The 19,288-nt window shown below is 41.5% G+C and overlaps 1 protein-coding gene across 1 annotated transcript in view; it reads right to left on the bottom strand.

Annotated features, from left to right (window-relative positions):
- Positions 1 to 17,412, bottom strand: part of fgf14 (fibroblast growth factor 14) — a 301,770-nt gene extending 284,358 nt beyond the window's left edge. Inside the window, exon 1 of the mRNA XM_029650224.2 lies at positions 16,495 to 17,412. Coding sequence (XP_029506084.1) covers positions 16,495 to 16,744 — 250 coding nt within the window. The 5' untranslated portion in view covers positions 16,745 to 17,412. The remainder of the gene's footprint in view (positions 1 to 16,494) is intronic.
- Positions 17,413 to 19,288: the final 1,876 nt, after the last annotated feature.

Here is a 19,288-nt window from a genome sequence, read left to right as displayed (position 1 = left end):
TAAAGCTTTGGTTGTCTTCCTCTCAGGCTTCCATATCTTCTTCCTGGACCTCAATAATGTCCACCTCTTGAACATCGAACTCTGAGGCCTCATCTTCACTGTCGCTTTCCAACCTTGTTGAGGATGGCTTGGGATCAGGCTCAAAAAGCCACAAATTTGCCCAGATGGCCACCAATTTTTTGGTGTGTGTGTGTTCCCAAACAAGGACTAGTTGTGCTCTCAAGTGGCTGATGTTGGTGGGATTTGGAGGATGTTGGAGGCAACAGGGGAAAGAGCCTCAGATCCACAAAGTCCCTGTTGGCATGACTGCCATAATCCATCTCCATCCCAAAGCCCTTGCTTGGAAGTGTACTTCGCCAGACTGCCAAGAACCTTGCCTTCATCCAGGCTAAGGTGGCGAGACACGGTAGTGATGACACCACAGGCCTTGTTGATCTCTACACCAGGCAGGATGCTCTTGCCAGCATACTTGGGGTCCAACATATATATGCTGCGGCGTGTATGGGCTTCAGGCAGAAGTCTTCACACTTTTTGATGTATTTCGGAACTGATGTTTCCTCTGCTTGGAGCAATAGTGAAGTGGGCAGGGCAGTACGGATTTCTTCTCTTACATCTGCAAGCAGAGTCTGAACATCAGACAGGATGCCATTGTCTCCCTCAATCTGTGCAATGGCTACTGCTGTAGGTTTCAGGAGTTTCAGACTGCTTATCACTCTCTCCCAAAATACATCATCCAGGAGGACCCACTTGATGGGGCTGTCCATATCGGCAGACTGTGATATGGCCATTTCTTGAAGAGACTCCTTCTCCTCCAGGAGACTGTCAAACATGATAACAACACCACCCCAACTGGTGTTGCTGGGCATTTTCAATGCTGTGCTCTTATTCTTCTCACTTTGCTTGGTGAGGTAGAGTGCTGCAATAACTTGATGACCCTTCACATAACTAACCATTTCATTGGCTCTCCTGTAGAGTTTATCCATTGTTTTCAATGCCATGATGTCCTTGAGGAGTAGATTCAATGCATGAGCAGCACAGCCAATGGGTGTGATGTGAGGGTAGGACTCCTCACTTTAGACCAAGCAGCCTTCATGTTCACAGCATTGTTTGTCACCAGTGCAAATACTTTCTGTGGTCCAAGGTCATTAATGACTGCCTTCAGCTCATCTGCAATGTAGAGACTGGTGTGTCTGTTATCCCTTGTGTCTGTGCTCTTTTAGAATACTGGTTGAGTGGTGGATATGATGTAGTTAATTATTCCTTGCCCACAAACATTCGACCACCAATCAGAGATGATTGCAATACAGTCTGCTTTCTCTGATTTTCTTGACCTTCACTTGAACTCTGTTGAACTCTGCATCCAGCAATGAGTAGATAAAGCATGTCTGGTGGAGGGGTGTATGCTGGGCAAAGAACATTCAGAAATCTCTTCCAATACACATTGCCTGTGAGCATCAGAGATGAACCAGCATACACAACTCAAGCCAGACATTCATCAGCATTGAGTCAAAAGAAAACTTCTGATTCCAGGAGGACCATGAGCTGTTGCTATCGATAAGGTGTCTGATTCATCATTTTCACCTCAAATAGAAGTAGAGGGACTTTTGTCAGAGGTTGCTTGTTGTGAGCGCTGAGGGAAGTTTATGCACTTGGCCAGATGATTCTGAATCTTTGTTGTATTCTTCACATATGATTTGGCACAGTATTTGCAAATGTATACAGCTTTTCCTTCTATATTAGCTGCAGTGAAATGTCTCCACACATCAGATAGTGCCAGTGGCATTTTCCTGTAAAGATTATTTTAAAAAATGAGAAAAAAACATATACAATTCCATGTATAGATAAATAGTTATGCAGTTAGATTAAACAACTCCTTTGTAAGATGAATGTTTTAAAATGAAACATGTATGGAAACAGGTGAATTAACACTACTCAGTTAGCAGACTCAAGCAAGCTAAAACCCACATGGTAGCAAAAAATAACTAGCAGAAATTGTTAACAAGTTAGAAATGATGTAAACACACTTTTCTGTAGGATACTATTTATTTACTAGTTAACAAAAAAATATTGTATGTCATATGAAATATATTCACTTCACCAAGTTATGTAATCATAAATTTACCAGAAAGCATGCAGTCCTTGGCTCAGACAGTGTAGTAGTGTGGGCTCAATAGCATATCATTAGTGTGCAAGATCTTGAGTCAGCTGTACATGTGATGGAAGAATGCACTGTACATGCAGAGGGTTGCAATTCCATTCAATTGGGGATAGTTTAACCAAATTATCCAGATGGGATGGCGTATCGCTGCAGAATGCTGTGGTGGCCATGCTTGTGTGACTTAAATTCTAAATAAATCACAGACAGTGTCACCAGCAAAACACCCCCACACTACCTCCGCCATGCTTCACGGTGGGAACCACACTTGCAGAGATCATCCGTTCACCTACGTCTCACAAAGACACGGCGGTTGGAACCAAAAATCTCATTTGGACTCATCAGATCAGGACAACTGGTCTATTGCTTGTTTTTCTTGGCCCAAGCAAGTCTCTTCTTATTATTGGTGTCCTTTGGTTTCTTTGCATCAATTCGGCCATGAAGGACCGATTCACGCCGTCTCCTCTGAACAGTTGATGTTGAGATGTATCTGTTACTTGAACTCTGTGAAGCATTTATTTGGGCTGCAATCTGACGTGCAGTTACCTCTAATGAGCGTATCCTCTGCAGCAGAGGTAACTCTGGGTCTTCCTTTCCTGTGGTGGTCCTCATGAGAACCAGTTTCATCATAGCGCTTGATGCACTTGAAGAAACTTTCAAAGGTCTTGAAATGTTCCGTATTGACTGACCTTCATGTCTTAAAGTAATGATGGACTGTCGTTTCTCTTGTCACAACACAACTGATTGGCTCAAACGCATTAAGGAAAGAAATGCCATATGTTAAAAGTTAATAAGGCACACCTGTCAATTGAAATGCATTCCAGGTGACTACCTCATGAAGCTGGTTGAGAGAATGCCGAGAGAGTGCAAAAGCTGTCATTCAAGGAAAAGGGTGGCTACTTTGAAGAATCTCAAATAAACTTTTTATTTAGATTTGTTTAACTTTGTTTTTGGTTACTACACAATTCCATATCTGTTATTTCATAGTTCTGATGTCTTCACTATTATTATACAATGTCGAAAATAGTAATACAAAATAAAAATAAAAACTTGAATGAGTAGTGTCAACTTTTAACTGGCACTGTACATTTCAAAGGCTGGAATATGATGCACTAAACCCGATTTAGCAAAAAAAGTGGATTTGTTTTAACCATTAGCGAGATTGTTGTAGAACCCAGTATCTGGTCCATTAATTGGAGTTCAATGTTCACATTGAGCAAAATAAATCTATATATAGTTCATCCAACTTAAAATGTATGTCCTTACATCTTTAAGTTGAGAGGACTTGAAGTCAAGGAGGGGACTCAACTTTGGCAAATGTGGGACTAAACTTTGACAAATGTGTTTGGAGCAGGACAGTTAATGTATGTTAGCAGAACTGTCCTGCTCCAAAGTGGAGAAATCATATTGCAGCTGGTTACCTTGATTTTTTAAAAAGTTGACTCAACTTCAAAAATGTTACACTGCAGTTGTATTCTATTTAGGTAAATTATATTTAATTGTATACAAGTGCAAGCAGTATCACAGTTTTACAAAGCAAAGCATGCCATTAATGACTACAACAACACCTTTCCTCAACAGTGCTGATCACTCAGTTGACTTTGGTAATTAAAATGTTTAATCTCAGTGTGGACTTTGGTGATATTAACAATTAATGTAGGAATGCATTTTGTAAATTCACAATCTTCTAATTGTGATACAGAGAAACACTGCATTAGGCTGACAAGCCATGAAGACATTCTGCCTCTCCAGTCAACTACACACAACCTTTTACAGACCTAATCAGCCCAGAGAATTTCATCACAAGAAAAATAGATTTGCTGAAGTAAGCATGTTATGGTGGTTGGAGATATCCCTCTAGTGGTGTGGAGGCTGTGCTTTGGCAAAGTGGGTGGGGTTATATCCTGCCTGTTTGGCCCTGTCTGGGGGGTATCATCGGATGGGGCCACAGTGTCCCCTCCTGTCTCAACTTCCAGTATTTATGCTGCAAACAAAAGTTTGTGTCAGGGGGCAAGGGTGTCCTGTGTGAATTTAAGTATGAGAATTGGAGCTCTCTCGCTCTCTCAGCCCTAGGACCATGCCTCAGGACTACCTGGCCTGATGACTCCTTGCTGTCCCTAGTCCACCTGGTCTTGCTGCTGCTCCAGTTTCAACTGTCCTGCCTTCGGCTATGGAACCCAGACCTGTTCACCTGTCCCAGACCTGCTGTTTTCAACTCTCTAGAGACAGCAGGAACGTTAAAGATACTCAATGATCGGCTATGAAAAGCCAACTGACATTTACTCCTGAGGTGCTGAGCTGTTGCACCCTCTACAACCACTGTGATTGTTATTATTCGACCCTGCTGGTCATCTATGAACATTTGAACATCTTGGCCGTGTTCTGTTATAATCTCCACCCGGCACAGCCAGGAGTGCACTGGCCACCCCTCAGCCTGGTTCCTCAATAGGTTTCTTCCGAGGTTCTGGCCTTTCTAGGGAGTTTTTCCTAGCCACCGTGCTTCTACACCTGCATTGCTTGCTGTTTGGGGTTTTAGGCTGTTTCTCTGTACAGCACTTAGTGACATCAGCTGATGTACATGCTCAAGTGTATGCTGACATTACCGAGTAAGAGTGGCCATCACTGAATTAATGGGAGTTGTAAAGAATGTCAACTTAACAGTCTTAATAACTACCATTTAATGCAGTGATGGCTTCTTCTACTCTGTAATTTCAACATAAAAAGTAGTGTACATTGAAAATTTCACCAATTTCAATACAGGATTATTAATCATATTAAAAGTTTGGAATGACTGCTTTAATAAAAATATAAAAAGCCGCATATCAGTTGTTTCTTTTTAGAAATTAGCACACGCCCCAGATCACAAATGTGGAAGCAGGTGTTTTTGATACATACAAAGCACAGCTAACTTATAAATAGCACAGCAGGCAGAAGGTAACTTTGGACTGTCAGAAATAAAGTTGTTTTCACATCTGTCTGCTACTTCCCAAAATCTGACAAGCAATGAATGCCTTTGCTAAAACTGTATGCGCCAATACATTAGATTAGGCCTACCTGTACATCACAGGAGGTTGGTGGCACCTTACTTAGGGAGGACTGGCTCGTGGTAATGGCTGGAGCTGAATGGTGGAATAGTATCAAATACATCAAATCATGGTTTCCATGTGTTTGATGCCATTCCATTTATTCCATTCCAGCCATTATTATGAGCCGCCCTCCCCTCAGCAGGGCTCCCGAGTGGCGCAGCGGTCTAAGGCACTGGAGGCATCACTACAGACCCTTGTTTGATTCTAGGCTGTATCACAACAGGACGTGATTGGGAGTCCCATAGGGCGGCGCACAATTGGCCTAGCGTCGTCCGAGTTAGGGTTTGGCAGTCATTGTAAATAAGAACTTGTTCTTAACTGACTTGCCTAGCTAAATAAATACAATAAAAAGCAGCCACCTATGATGTACATTCAAATCTAACACAGGTAATATTGGTCATTTTTCATGTAAAAGGACTCATGAGCACCAACATGTGAAGTTCATAGGAGCATGTCAAATTGGGTGTAAAATGAAAGCTAAGATTCTTGTGAAAAATTAAGGCATATACATTCTTCAACCATTTTCCATCCCAAAAATGTGGAATATCCAAAGGATTTGATTTCTAGTCAAATAGTTGGAAAGGGGGTCTTAGAAAACATCTACTGGAAAAAAGGGTTTAGAAATATTAGAAATACATTAAAACACAACAATGTTGAAGTAAAGATCCCTGCCAACCGTTAGCAACACATATTTAGTTTAGGAACAAAAATCTGCCTTGTTTAAGAAACATTGCCTTGTGCCTTAGCATGACATTACCAAAAATCCATGTTCTAATTTCTCTCCCTCATCAAAGTAGACCTAGCAATTGTTTTTACTGATATCAATTTTGTTTATGAATTATTAAGTGATTAAAACTTTAAATTCTGTCACCAAATCAGTATTTCTGCAATTGTATTGGCTACAATGGGAAATCATAGTTGTCACAAACCACGGTTGGGACACCTGCTACGGTCCTCCCTTCCACTGGCACACTGTTATGTTCAGATCATAACAGTTTTCTTTCTGTCATCTGGTGGTCAAAGAAAGTGTGTCTGAAAAAGTTGCTCTCTCTCACTCTGTCATTAATGTCACCTCTCCCAGCTCTTACTGTCACCTACCCATGAGCCCCCCCTCTCCCTCTCCCAGCTCTTACTGACACCTACCCATGAGCCCCCTCTCTCTCCCTCTCCCAGCTCTTACTGACACCTACCCATGAGCCCACTCTCTCTCCCTCTCCCAGCTCTTACTGACACCTACCCATGACTCCCCACTCTTTCCATTTACTGTAACCAACATCCTCACTCACTGAGCCCTAATCGACATCGGACATCCATGGACGTTGAAAAGTAGTTGAAATTTGGTCAGTCCACCCTGGCCTTGATTTCAACGTCAACATACATCTGGACCAGTTTGTATCAACTTTGATTTCAACATCCACAGACGTCTCGACCGACCTTAATTGGGCCCAAATATAGACGTCCATGACTGATTCAGATTTGTTCCAAACCGGACCAAATCTGAACCAATCATAAACGTTTATGTTTCACCAGTTTGGACAGCACAGTACAATAGAGCACAGTAGAGAAAAGTAAAGTACAGTTTGGTACATATACTGTACTATAGAGTCGAGTTCAGTACAGTACACTTTACAGTAATATACTGTTAAGCCAAGTTTCTTTGGAATTTAAGGTAACATACTGTACTTTTTTATTTACAATAACTTACCAGTAACTGGCTGCCAGTAATGTACCATAAAATCAACAGGATTTTTTGTTGTTGTGTACTACTTCATTTGACTCTCTTCCCATCTTCCTCCTCTCCCCTCTCTGTACTGATTTGTATGTTAACTTGATTGCCTTTCCAAGGGAGGTGGAATGGGAACCAGTTCTCAAGAGCAAGAGAGAGGGAACCCAAATGAATTCATAGAGGATAATGCTGCGGCCGATTTTCACATTGGCTACAACATGATGATTAATATTAAAGAAACTTAGAGAGAGCCTCTGAAGTATGTGTACCTGTTGCATCAACCATCTGTTACAAGGCCTACTTAATGGGATCATAATCATTATATAAGAGATGTCCTAAAATGGTCACGTCAGGTTATAATAACTGACTTGTGGAGAGTCTATGCTACCATAAAAGAATGTCTCTACCCTTAAAACCTAGACATTGAAATGCTGATTCAATAATAAACCAAATAGGAACACATGCCACAGTGGTTGGAGTCTTCTACTTTTATTCACTTCTTTAAAGGATGTTTGTTTCTTTTAATTCTGGCAATAATATCCATACTAATTCATATAGTCTTACGTACCCTTGGTTCATATACATTTAGTACAGTTTCTCACTTCAGAAATAAAGACAAACAAAGGTGCAGTGTGTCTACAACACTTTTTTTCCATTGTGGGCGAAGAAAGTACTGCAGATCTACCAATTATAAACTCGCAGTAATTGCTTGTTTGTGAAACCATAGCAACAAGCCATTGGTGTGTGTGCTTAGGTTATTTTTGGACAACCCTGTTGTTAGTCTAATTGTTGGAGTTCTTGTTTAAAATCTCTTCCAACCCCTTTAATTATAGACTTGTGGTCTAATGCCTGGCTTTTCTCTCCTTTGGCACAAATTGCAAGTCGAGCATGAATTAACTGCCTTATAACAAGCTAGAAATGGCTCCTTTTTCTGATACAGTATTAAACCCTGATCTGCAAAGTCAAGGATTTTGGATATATGACTTTGGCTGTTGCACTGACACTTGCTCTGAGGTGAGAATTGCATAGAAAGTCTTCCATCAGCAGAATCTAGGTTATTAAAATGCACATGTAATTTCACATTACACTGTGGAGTGGAAAGAATGTGCACGCGTGTCTATCTGCCTGTGTGTGCGCGTGTGTAAATGTACAGGGAGGCTGGCCTCCCGAGTGGCGCAGCGGTCGTGGTTCTCAACCTCTGCCTCTCGTGAGTCCGTACGGGAGTTGCATGGGACAGGACTGGAACTACTAATTGGAGAAGAAAAAAGGGGTAAATAAAATAAAAAGTACAGGGAGGAAGATAATATTTTACTACTCACAGGTTTATGAACCTGAGTTTGACAGTGAGGCACATCTCAACATACAACAGAGCTTATAAAATGTAATTCAGTACACGGACACAAAAACACTGCTATTCCTAAAGGCTGTTCAATATATGCTATCATCTAAAGTTAGTAATCATGGTCGAATTACCGGCCGGGGGGCCCCCATTGATTTTGTTAGTCTATCTCAATCAGAAACAGCACATTATCCTCTCTGCCCCAGGGCAAAATGAGTAGAATTACAGGAAATGTGCTCTAAAACAGCACATTTTCCTCTCCGCCCCAGGGCAAAATGAGTAGAATTACAGGAAATTTGCTCTAAAACAGCACATTTTCCTCTCCGCCCCAGGGCAAAATGTGTAGAATTACAGGAAATTTGCTCTAAAACAGCACATTTTCCTCTCCGCCCCAGGGCAAAATGAAATGTGTAGCACATTTTTACAGGGGAAATGTGCTCAGGAAAACTAAAACACATTTTCCTCTCCGCCCCAGGGCAAAATGAGTAGAATTACAGGAAATTTGATATAAAACAGCACATTTTCCTCTCCGCCCCAGGGCAAAATTAGTAGAATTACAGGAAATTTGCTCTAAAACAGCACATTTTCCTCTCCGCCCCAGGGCAAAATGAGTAGATTTGCAGCAAACTTCCTTTAAAACTGCAACATTTTCTCTAAAGACCCATGGCAAAACGTGCAGAATAGCACAAAATTAACTCAAACTATTTGTGGCCCCCACCCCCATGAAAGTTGACCATCCCTGGTCTCTACCAACTAGAGAACCACCTTGACTTTCTCTGATTGAAGTCCAATAACAGTACAGTTCATCTACTTAATAATATTTATCATTATTTGAATTTGTTCGTTTAGTTTTGTTGCTCGCTGAGATTGTATGGTTAGGTATATGAAATAAAGCTCTTTATTTTGGACCAGCGACTCTACTCCTGAGTCTCTCCTAGCTCTGGTCCAGGCACATCTCAACCTACAGCAGAACGTATTAAAATATCATTCAGTACACCGACACAAAACCCCTGCTATTTCTAAAGGCTGTTCAAGGTCCTATCATTTCAGACATCTTCACTCTCTACTTTCTGGCATGTATAACTGAATCCAGGTTCTCTCTCTATACATAAAAACAATGCATTTACACAACAGTCAATGAACCCAAGCAATTCTAGTAAGCAAGTGATGTCTACATTCAATACAAAACCTAGCTGTCAGTCGATTGATACTGAATACTCATTGTCCATATAATATTACTAAGTATGATAGCTCTGCGCATGTGCCTGCGTGTGTGCATGTGAGTACAGAAAATGCAGAATGGATTATACAAGTCACCTCTTGGACTTGGCAATATGTGTTTTCTAAATACCACCATTAAGTTAAAGTAAGGGGTTTCTAAAAGGTAGATTGCCAGCTGCCTGTAGCTCGCGGACTGTCAATGAGTAGATTTTACATAACAAGGCAACTCAGTAACTTGAGACCCCTACTGTTACAAGTTAGAATAGTACATTACACAAGGTTTAATTTAAAAAATCTGTACTCTTGTACAGTCAGTCACTGATAGTCACTTAGTCACTAGCGGCCAGCTATCTAAGGTTAGTAGTCAAGGTCGAGTTACCGGCCCGGGGGCCCCCATTGATTTTGTTCGTATGTCTCACTAAGATATCATATTAAACTGCAAACAGTTCTGTCTAGTAGAATTACAGGAAATTTGCTGTAAAACAGCACATTTTCCTCCTCTCCGCCCCAGGGCAAAATGAGTAGAATTGCAGCAAGCTTGCTTTAAAACTGCAACATTTTCTCTATGCTCCATGGCAAAACGTGTAGAATAACACGAAATTAACTCTAAAATGTTTCTCCCCACTGTCAAGAGGGAGGCTGCTAAAATGTTTTGCTCGCAATGTGGTGTAGGGGGTAATTCCAATAATTTTTTGGGCTCCCACCCCCATCAAAGTTGCCCATCCCTGGTCTCTACCAACTACAGAACCATTTTCCTCATACCTTATTGACTTTCTCCGATTGAAAAACTTTTGTTGCTCGCTGAGATTGTATGATTAGGTATGAAATAAAGCTCTTTATTTTTGGGCAGATGGGGACAACCATGATCCCCCAAGCCTCTGTAACATACCATAGAGCTGAGCATTACCTCACAATGCACCACAAACAGTAGCCTACAGGTACACTCTAGCCTATGCGCCATGTGGGGAATTTGAGTAAGCAGCCGAGCGATGGTAGCTGTACGGACAGCAGGAGGAATGAGTGAGTGAGTGAGTGAGTGATGGTAGTGAGTGAGTGAGTGAGTGAATGAGTGAGTGAGTGAGTGAGTGAGTGGAAGAGAGATGGTTCCATCTACACTGTAAAACAGATGTTTCTAACTGTGCTGACAAATGTTGTTGGAAATCTCATTGATACTACAGGGACCGCTGTGCGTCTTGCTGCCTTTTTAAGTCTTGCGCTATGTAGGCTTGGGAATAGGGTGCCATTTGGGACGGAGAGGGTCTCTCAGTCTTCACTGCTGTTTTTGGGGCCGTAATTACTTTGGGAAACTTATCCCAAACCTCATGATTTGCTACCTCTAACTGTGAGATGATGGGTTCATTCAACGTATCCTGTTCCCCTGTATGGATCTTATAGCGGTGTATATGTCAGGGAGATAAATACACACACACACACACAGAGAGAGAGAGAGAAAGAGCTTTGAGTCACTGACACTAATTACAATGGCAAAAAAGTACTAAGGCAAAATCTTGACTATTCCCAAGTGTCCTCAAAGTTTCACTGTGACATGACGTAAAAGTTGTGGTCAGTAATTCAATCTTAACTGGTAGAACAGCTGCAGGGGGAGTCCAGTGTTCACTGATTACACCACACTACTTCATTACTTGATTGAATTAAAGAATCATGATGTGCCCACCAAGAGTGACTTAACCCCCTCTCTATGACATCAGACTGAGCATGTGTATCAGAGAGCAGCAGTGCCCGTTCTACCAGACCACTAATCTGAAGGGCTAACTACAGGGGTCATCATAGTCACTGAAGTGTGACAACGAATGTGACAAAATCATTCCGTCAATACCATCACGCCTACAGTGATATCCACAAGTACATCTGGAATCGGTCTGTTTGGAGTTAGAGTTTCCGTCTTTGAATTTACTAACTTAATTTGCATCATTCTGGTCTTCTACAAGAATTCTGCGCTTGAATTGCCTGTACTCTAAGACAAACCGGCACTCCTGGAATAGCTTTACACACATCCCTCTCTTCTGTATACATCTAAACACCGGTCTTTACTGAGCTTTCCATGTACCCGAAGCCAGGAAGTGTTTTTTGTGGTGTTTGTTTAGCTTGGAGAGAAAGTCATGACTACCGGTACTTCATCAGTCTGTGGTACCTTCTGTCTTGAATGTAGTCAAAATACAAAATGTTGGCCATTTCGATGCAAAGGTTGGTCAACATACACAGATTGGCTCTAAATATTTATTTACGGCTTCATTGGAAAAAGCTGCAAGTAAGAAGATAATGTGTCACTACCCTGTGGTAACCTCAAGTGTGTTGTTATAGCAACACTCACAACCATTCAGCACCATGGACAGTGCCACGACCATCATTACCAAGTGACGGTGGATGCTGATTCAGAACCATGGACTGCACTGCGGTCAGCACTAACTAGCAACGGTTGGGTGTAGATTCAGCACCATGAACAGCACCGCGACCAGCACTAACTAGTAGCAGTTTGACGCATATTCAACACCACAGTTGTGGATAGTGCCACAAACCACTTGAAGATTGCTCACACCTGTGTTGTATCTATGGTGGAAGGCCCTAATTCAGTGACTTTGCCAAACTCCCTATTACTCCCATACCCTTATCCCATAAACCTCATCATGTGAAGTTAAGTTAATTGAAAAAAAATACTGTTTGACTTTGGTATCAAAGAGTTAACCTGGGGTATGGGCTAATGAACTATGGGTTGTGTACTGGGCCCTACTTTGGTCTTCCCTCTGGTTAAGTTCAGGATTTGAGGACATTAAGCTGATCTTAGATCTGTGCGGCCTGGGGTATGGGTTGAACAGACAGAAGGCAGGCAGCACTGTCACAGCTCATCACTTTTACAGTGGGTAGGGTTGCTAAAATAACAATGGAGGGCAACTGTTTATGCTGCCTTGAGGGAAATGCAATATGTTTGCGTTTCTTTAAATTCATGTCAATCATATGTGAGAAGTGAGACGAGCCAGTGATACTGTTGATGTGATGCCGACAGTTGCAGTTTCACTGCTCCCAACATCTCAGATATGGAAAGGAAACTCTTTCTACTGTTTATCAATGTCAAATTGTTTATTTTGATTGATAAGTTAGAGTACTCTATAAAGTTACTGTGTTTGTATATTGAATCTGGCATGCATGAACTTCACAGAATACGAATAAGGTGCACCAACTAAGTAATTCAAATACCCACGCTATATTCTACAGTCATGCCACAGGACAGAAGGCTTGTGTCCCTCAGAGAAACTGTACAGAGTCATTTTCGTTCCCCGGCAAAGTGGGTTTGCTCTCACAAAACCAATCAGCTTTCCTTCATCCCCAGCTAAAAACAAAATCTGTGTTAACCTCACACCTACAGTACAGCATACGCAAACATACATCAATGCCAACAGAGCAATTTTGCCCCTGCCAGGCAAATATTAGGCAACACAAGGCTATCTGCAAGTGCCATCTGCTGGAGTTGAAGGCTCCTTTAGAAACTTCACTTTAAACATCTAGTCCATATAATGCATAGTGTGTGTGTGTGTGTGTGTGTGAGAGAGAGAGAAAGAGAAAATAGATGGATCCATCTGCTATGCTGACAAATGCTGGAAATCTCATCGTGTGTCTTACTGCCCCCTGAGATATGTCATGTAAAAAATAAAAGTAGGTAGACTAGGGAATTGGGTGCCATTTTGGACGGAGGGGGTCTCTCTGTCTTCACTACTGCTTCTGGGGCCGTAATTACTTTGGGAAACTTATCCAAAACCTCATGATTTGCTACCTCTAACTGTGAGATGATGAATTAATTCAACTCATCCTGTTTGCCTGTATGGATCTTATAGCAGCTGATGTGAGCCCCTCTCATCCCAGTCTGCATCCTCAATTTAGTCTGACTGTGAGAATAAAGGACTGATGCTTCAATGTTTACATTTCAGATAGTTTCCATGGATATGCTTTGGGGGTCAACACAGGTCTATAGCCTAGGCTTGCTTTGCTCTTTTTACTCTGGGGTCCAAAACATCAGTGTCTTTCAATTATCTAAAAAGACATTCACAGACCCAAACAGCTGTCTTTAAACAGGATTAAAATAGCTTACAGATGACCTGCTCCATATTTCAGTCCTCTGGATATAGAATAGGCTCCTGCTATTTACACAGCGACACCAGTAGCCCATACTGTACGCACCTCATCCACAGTGTACGGGTAATGCCATAAATACACAAGATAAATGTACAGTACCAGTCAAGTTTAGACACACCTACTCATACAAGGGTTTTTATTTATTTTTACCATTTTCTACATTGTAAAATAACAGTGAAGACATCAAATGAAATAACACATATGGAATCATGTAGTAACCAAAAAAAGAGTTTTAAAAAATCTAAATATTTTATATTTGAGATTCTTCAAAGTAGCCACCCTTTGCCTTGATGACTGCTTTGCACACTCTTGGCATTCTCTCAACCAGCTTAACCTGGAATGCTTTTCCAACAGTCTTGAAGGAGTTCCCACATATGCTGAGCACTTGCTAGCTGCTTTACCTTCCATCTGCGGTCCAATTCATCCCAAACCATCTCAATTGGGTTGAGGTCAGGTGATTGTGGAGGCCAGGTCATCTGATGCAGCACTCCATCACTCTCCTTCTTGGTAAAATAGCCCTTACACTGACTGGAAGTGTGTTGTGGGCCATTGTCTTGTTGAAAAACAAGTGATAGTCCCACTAAGCGCAAACCAGATGGGATGGCGTTTCACTGCAGAATGGTGTAGTAGCCATGCTGGTTAAGTGTGCCTTATCAGACAGTGTCACCAGCAAAGCACCCCCACTCCATTACGCCTCCTTCTTCATGCTTCACGGAAGAAACCACACATGCGTAGATCATCTGTTTTACCTACGCTATCTCACAAAAACAAAAATCTCAAATTTGGACTCATCAGACCAAAGGACAGATTTCCACCGGTCTAATGTCCATTGCTCATGTTTCTTGGCCCAAGCAAGTCTCTTCTTATTATTGGTGTCCTTTAGTAGTGTTTTCTTTGCAGCAATTTACGGCAGAGGTAACTCTGGGTCTTTCTTTCCTGTGGCGGTCCACATGAGAGCCTGTTTCATCGTAGCGATTGATGGTTTTTGCGACTGCACTTGAAGAAGCATTCCAGTTGACTACCTCTTGAAGCTAGTTGAGAGAATGCCAAGAGTGTGCAAAGCTGTCATCAAGGCAAAGGGTGGCTACTTTGAAGAATATGTAACACTTTTTTGGTTACTACATGATTCCACATGTGCTATTTCATCATTTTATGTCTTCACTATTATTCTACAATGTAGAAAATAGTACAAATAAAGAAAAACCCTTGAATGAGTAGGGGTGTCCAAACTTTTGACTGGTACTGTATATCCGTTTTAATGAGAGCCACATGACAGGACAATGGCTAAACTGCAGACGACGTGTAGCTGTGATTGATCGGCTGTATGTGCCGATTTGGTTATCCTCCCCAGAGTGGCATTTCTTAAGTTTGTGTTTTTTCTGCAGCTCGTTCAATAGCCTACATTTAAAATATTCTAGCTATTCTTTTCATCTACAAAAAGTGATAGTTGTCTTTATTGACTTCATTATCGGCCATGATGTGAATTTGACTATTAAGTGGGACTATATAATGTTTATTTCGTCGTTATTGTTGCAGTGTCGTCAGCAAGGCAAAATAGCTTCATTATGATGATCGACTATGCTGCAGTAGCCTACCAATGTCGAGGAAAGAAAAAAAAACAGTGCTGTCACGTCAACTTAAGACACAAGGTTAAACCTACAATGTAGGCTGTCTGTACAATAGTCTTTCCTTGGTAGCAGCCTGTTGAAAAAACACAGTTGCCCAGTGGCAAAAAAATCGCATTGAGAAATATCGCACTGGGAACAGACGTAAGTTCAATGTATTTTTATTTCATTTATTTTTTACATTTGGTTGTGTTGTCAACTCACCTGAATTCATGGTGAAACCATCAAAGCAAAATCACCATGACATTGGATTTAGGTTCAAAGTAAAAAATAAAAAGTTCCTTTTACATGTGACTTTTTACTAATCCAATCAGTTTTCTACGTTGATTCAACGTCATCACATTGAATTTTGTGGTTGAAATTAACTAGAAACTACATTGATTCAATCAGTTTTTGCCTAGTGGGATCACTTTTATGCACTGCCGTCAATAGCCACGCAGTGGTGTATTGGGGGGTATAAGTATCACTATTATGATGGGATACTTCACACCAATGTGATGAGAACTGAAATCAAATGGAGATTGCTGTGAAGTGGGTCTTTTTGCATTGAGAAAATATCGCATTAGCCCATGCACGCACCTCTGTTCGTCTTTTATCCAACAATGCATTCCATTCGACCAAAGAAGGCATGTGATAATGCATCGCTAATAAATATTGCAACATGTATCGTTATGTATGTGTGGATACTGAGACAAACATAGGCTGTCTGGCTCATCCATCAAGCTCGCTGAAACATAGCGAATAGCCTATTAAATCGAGAAGCAAGTGTTGCGGTGGAAATGCTGCTGCAGCAACCCGACAAAATAAAACCTGGTTAAAAGAGAGACCGGTAGACAGACGGCTCAGTGAGCAACCTTATTAGTATGTGATCCCAATGTCCATCCAAGGTGCTAAAATATAATGTGTCTGGGCGCTATTTAAAAAGTTAGGAGATCATGCTTCGGGGTTGCTGGGGGATTTGTCCTGTGTGTGCCGGTCTGTGCACTACGCGTCCCCATGCCAGGGCTCGCCGACAGGCTACAGCGGCTCTACAGGATAAGTTATCCCCCTCCCCTCTCCACTGCATCCACTCGCTGCACAAATAATCATTGCAGATCTATCACCCCTTAGAACCAACAAACGTGGGCTATAACACACACACAGTGCAGTTCACAACCGGAAAAAAAGCTATGAACATCCAATGGCAAAGTGCTTACCTTCTGGGTTCTTGTTTTTCTTAAGACTCTTGCCACAAAGACACTGCAGCATATGCGTTCCTTTGCTGAAAATGTTCCAAAGAAACCACATTGATTTGGGCGAAGAGCAATCCAGTGGCTTAAACACCCAGATATAGATGAGATCCTTGCGGTTGCATAATAACACAATTGTTTCAGTTCTCCGGGACAGGGCTACCAATTGTATCATAGAAAAATAGTAAATATCCAGGTCGCATAAATGCGTTTTCATTCACCTGATGAAAATATTTCTCTGTCAGACTTCGCAATAAAGGTGGTTTTTTTCTTCTTCTGGCGAATAAAGGATGCCACCTCGGAGAGTCGGTAATAGAAAATATACTCTATAAATTGCATGTGTCGCACCGGGAGGAGACGTGCTGCCCTTAAACAAACAGAACTAACGTGAAAACAGTGAAACACGGCAGCTTTCCGAGGAGAAAACCATGCCTATTAGTTAATCACTCTGATGAGAGGAAGAAGGATCTGTACAGCATCAAAAGCCAGGGAAGGATGCATCCTATGCACACGCACAGACAGCAACGATAGCCCCAATAAAACAAGACATTGCCAAATCAATCCACTTCACTTGGTGGTGTTTCTTCTTCAAAAACCAACTGTTTGCCGAAGTCAAATTCCCACAACCCCAGTTTTCAGATCTTTTGTTTTGCTCTCACTGCAACGGTAAAGCCAGGTTTGTTTCCTTTTGAAGGCTCTGGTCTGTCCTGCTTTTGGGTGGTTTGTGTTTCTTATCTGAAGGGTGGTTCTCTCGGTTGTTTCACAAATGCACCACTGACATCTACTCCAAAAGTACGGTGCGCCTGGGGAAATATTAGCATGTATTTCGCTTCGCCTTGGATCTCTGGTTGGAAATAAACAGGGAGGAGGGGTTGCAATTGAAACATTGACTTTCCATTACGTAGACACGTGGTTTCGGCGCCGTGATATCACGGGCGCTTTCAGGAATTATGCGAGGAGACAGAATTGTCTCTATGATTGATGGTATGTCAGTGACTTTTCAGGAGTTTATTGTTATATTAAACTGCTTTTCTGCATTGAGTTTGGACTAATTTATCGCCTAATGGCTGCATCGCAACAGTGCTACTAGACTTTAGCTACTCATAGCATATCAAATATATAATATCATGCCTAATTCATATTCTACTCTGAAGCGTCGGGTTTATTAAACGGTCCCGGATTGTAGCCTGTGTGACAGGTGTTCCGGGAACAAGTCACAGGTGCTGGTAGTGGTACTCACCCGTGATAGGCTGTCGGGGATGCTTGCGTGTTGCGCGGTGACAGGTAGTGTTCTAAGCAGAAGTGAACTACAGTATCAGCTATAACAGCTGATGTCAACATAACGACAGGTGACATGCAAAACAATGGACTCAGTGTAATAGCTTGGTTGAGGTGAGTTGCCCCCTTAATGTAAAGTGTCTGGAAAACTGCTATGAATAGGCTAAACAACAAAAGGATACTATCATTGTCTTTTAATGAAAAAAAGCAGAGGTGTGTTGCAGATCAGGCTATGTCAGTACATTTACATTTACATTTAAGTCATTTAGCAGACGCTCTTATCCAGAGCGACTTACAAATTGGGTAAATAGATGACAAGAAATTGCCAGTGGTTTGCTGTCAAATGAGAGTGGCTGATAATATTGTGTGAAAATAATATGGGCGTTGATAACGTTGTGATAACTATGAATAAACTAAGAGATACAAATGCCATAATAAAAATAAATCTATGACCATTTAACGTAAACTCGCCCCATTCCGTACAAATGTGTGCAACCGCAACATTCAAACGAGGCTACAAAGAAAACTAATGGGACTGTGTTGACTTCAAAATCGGGGGTGTGAACTAGGTTTCTATTCAAGCGTTGATCGACATGGTAATGGCTCTATAGTATTGGAGAAAAATTGAAAAAAACGGACCCTCCGTTACATCTTGATGTGTCATGTCGTAACGTACAGCACGCATAAAGCAACTATTTCTGTCTTACAATCTCTCTCCACCAGGTATAGCACTTCTCTCATCATTTAAAAACAAGAAATGGACAGTGATGGGGGTAAGGGGGGGATACCTAGTCATTTTTTGCGTCGTCACTGCAAACGATCACGACGCTAAAATAAAACTGTTTACTTCTGAAGATCAGTTTAGCACCGCCCTAAAAACTCAAATTCGACACAAACCTTCAAATAGGTATGTAATGACACATTATATAAACTCTTTATAGTGTTTCATTTACATTTTAGAGGCGATAAGGTGATAAGTTGGACAGATCGAGTGAAAAAAAGCAATTTTCACACACAACATTTCTCCTTCTCACTATCACGCATTAGTTTCGCTTCGACACCCGCCATTTCCTTCTTGAATTATGCCGAAACGGGCAGCATTTAGGTCATGTAATTGATTGGAAAGGGGAGAAATTGTGCTTTACAATGCTATTGACATTAAAGTTGATCTGGAAGTATTACGTTTTTGGGGCGCTAAAATAAGGGAAATCATTTCAGCATCATGGAGAGGGAATGCAGCCAGGGCTATTACATGCTGACCACACGTCTCACACACGTGTGTCCGGGTGCGCAATTGAGCACATGTTGATTTTGTCCACCCACACCCAGGACACCCAGGTTGAAAAATCTAAATGAACTCTGAACCAACTATATTAATTTGAGGACAGGTCAAAAGCATTCAACATTTATGTCAATTTAGCTAGCTAGCTTGCTGTTGAAAGCAAATTTTCCTGGGATATAAACATTGAGTTGTTATTTTACC

Source organism: Oncorhynchus nerka, linkage group LG1 (genome assembly GCF_034236695.1).
Source record: "Oncorhynchus nerka isolate Pitt River linkage group LG1, Oner_Uvic_2.0, whole genome shotgun sequence".
NCBI lineage: Eukaryota > Metazoa > Chordata > Actinopteri > Salmoniformes > Salmonidae > Oncorhynchus > Oncorhynchus nerka.
The sequence above is the reverse complement of the archived record's forward strand: the minus strand, read 5'-3'. Positions and strand labels throughout refer to the sequence as shown.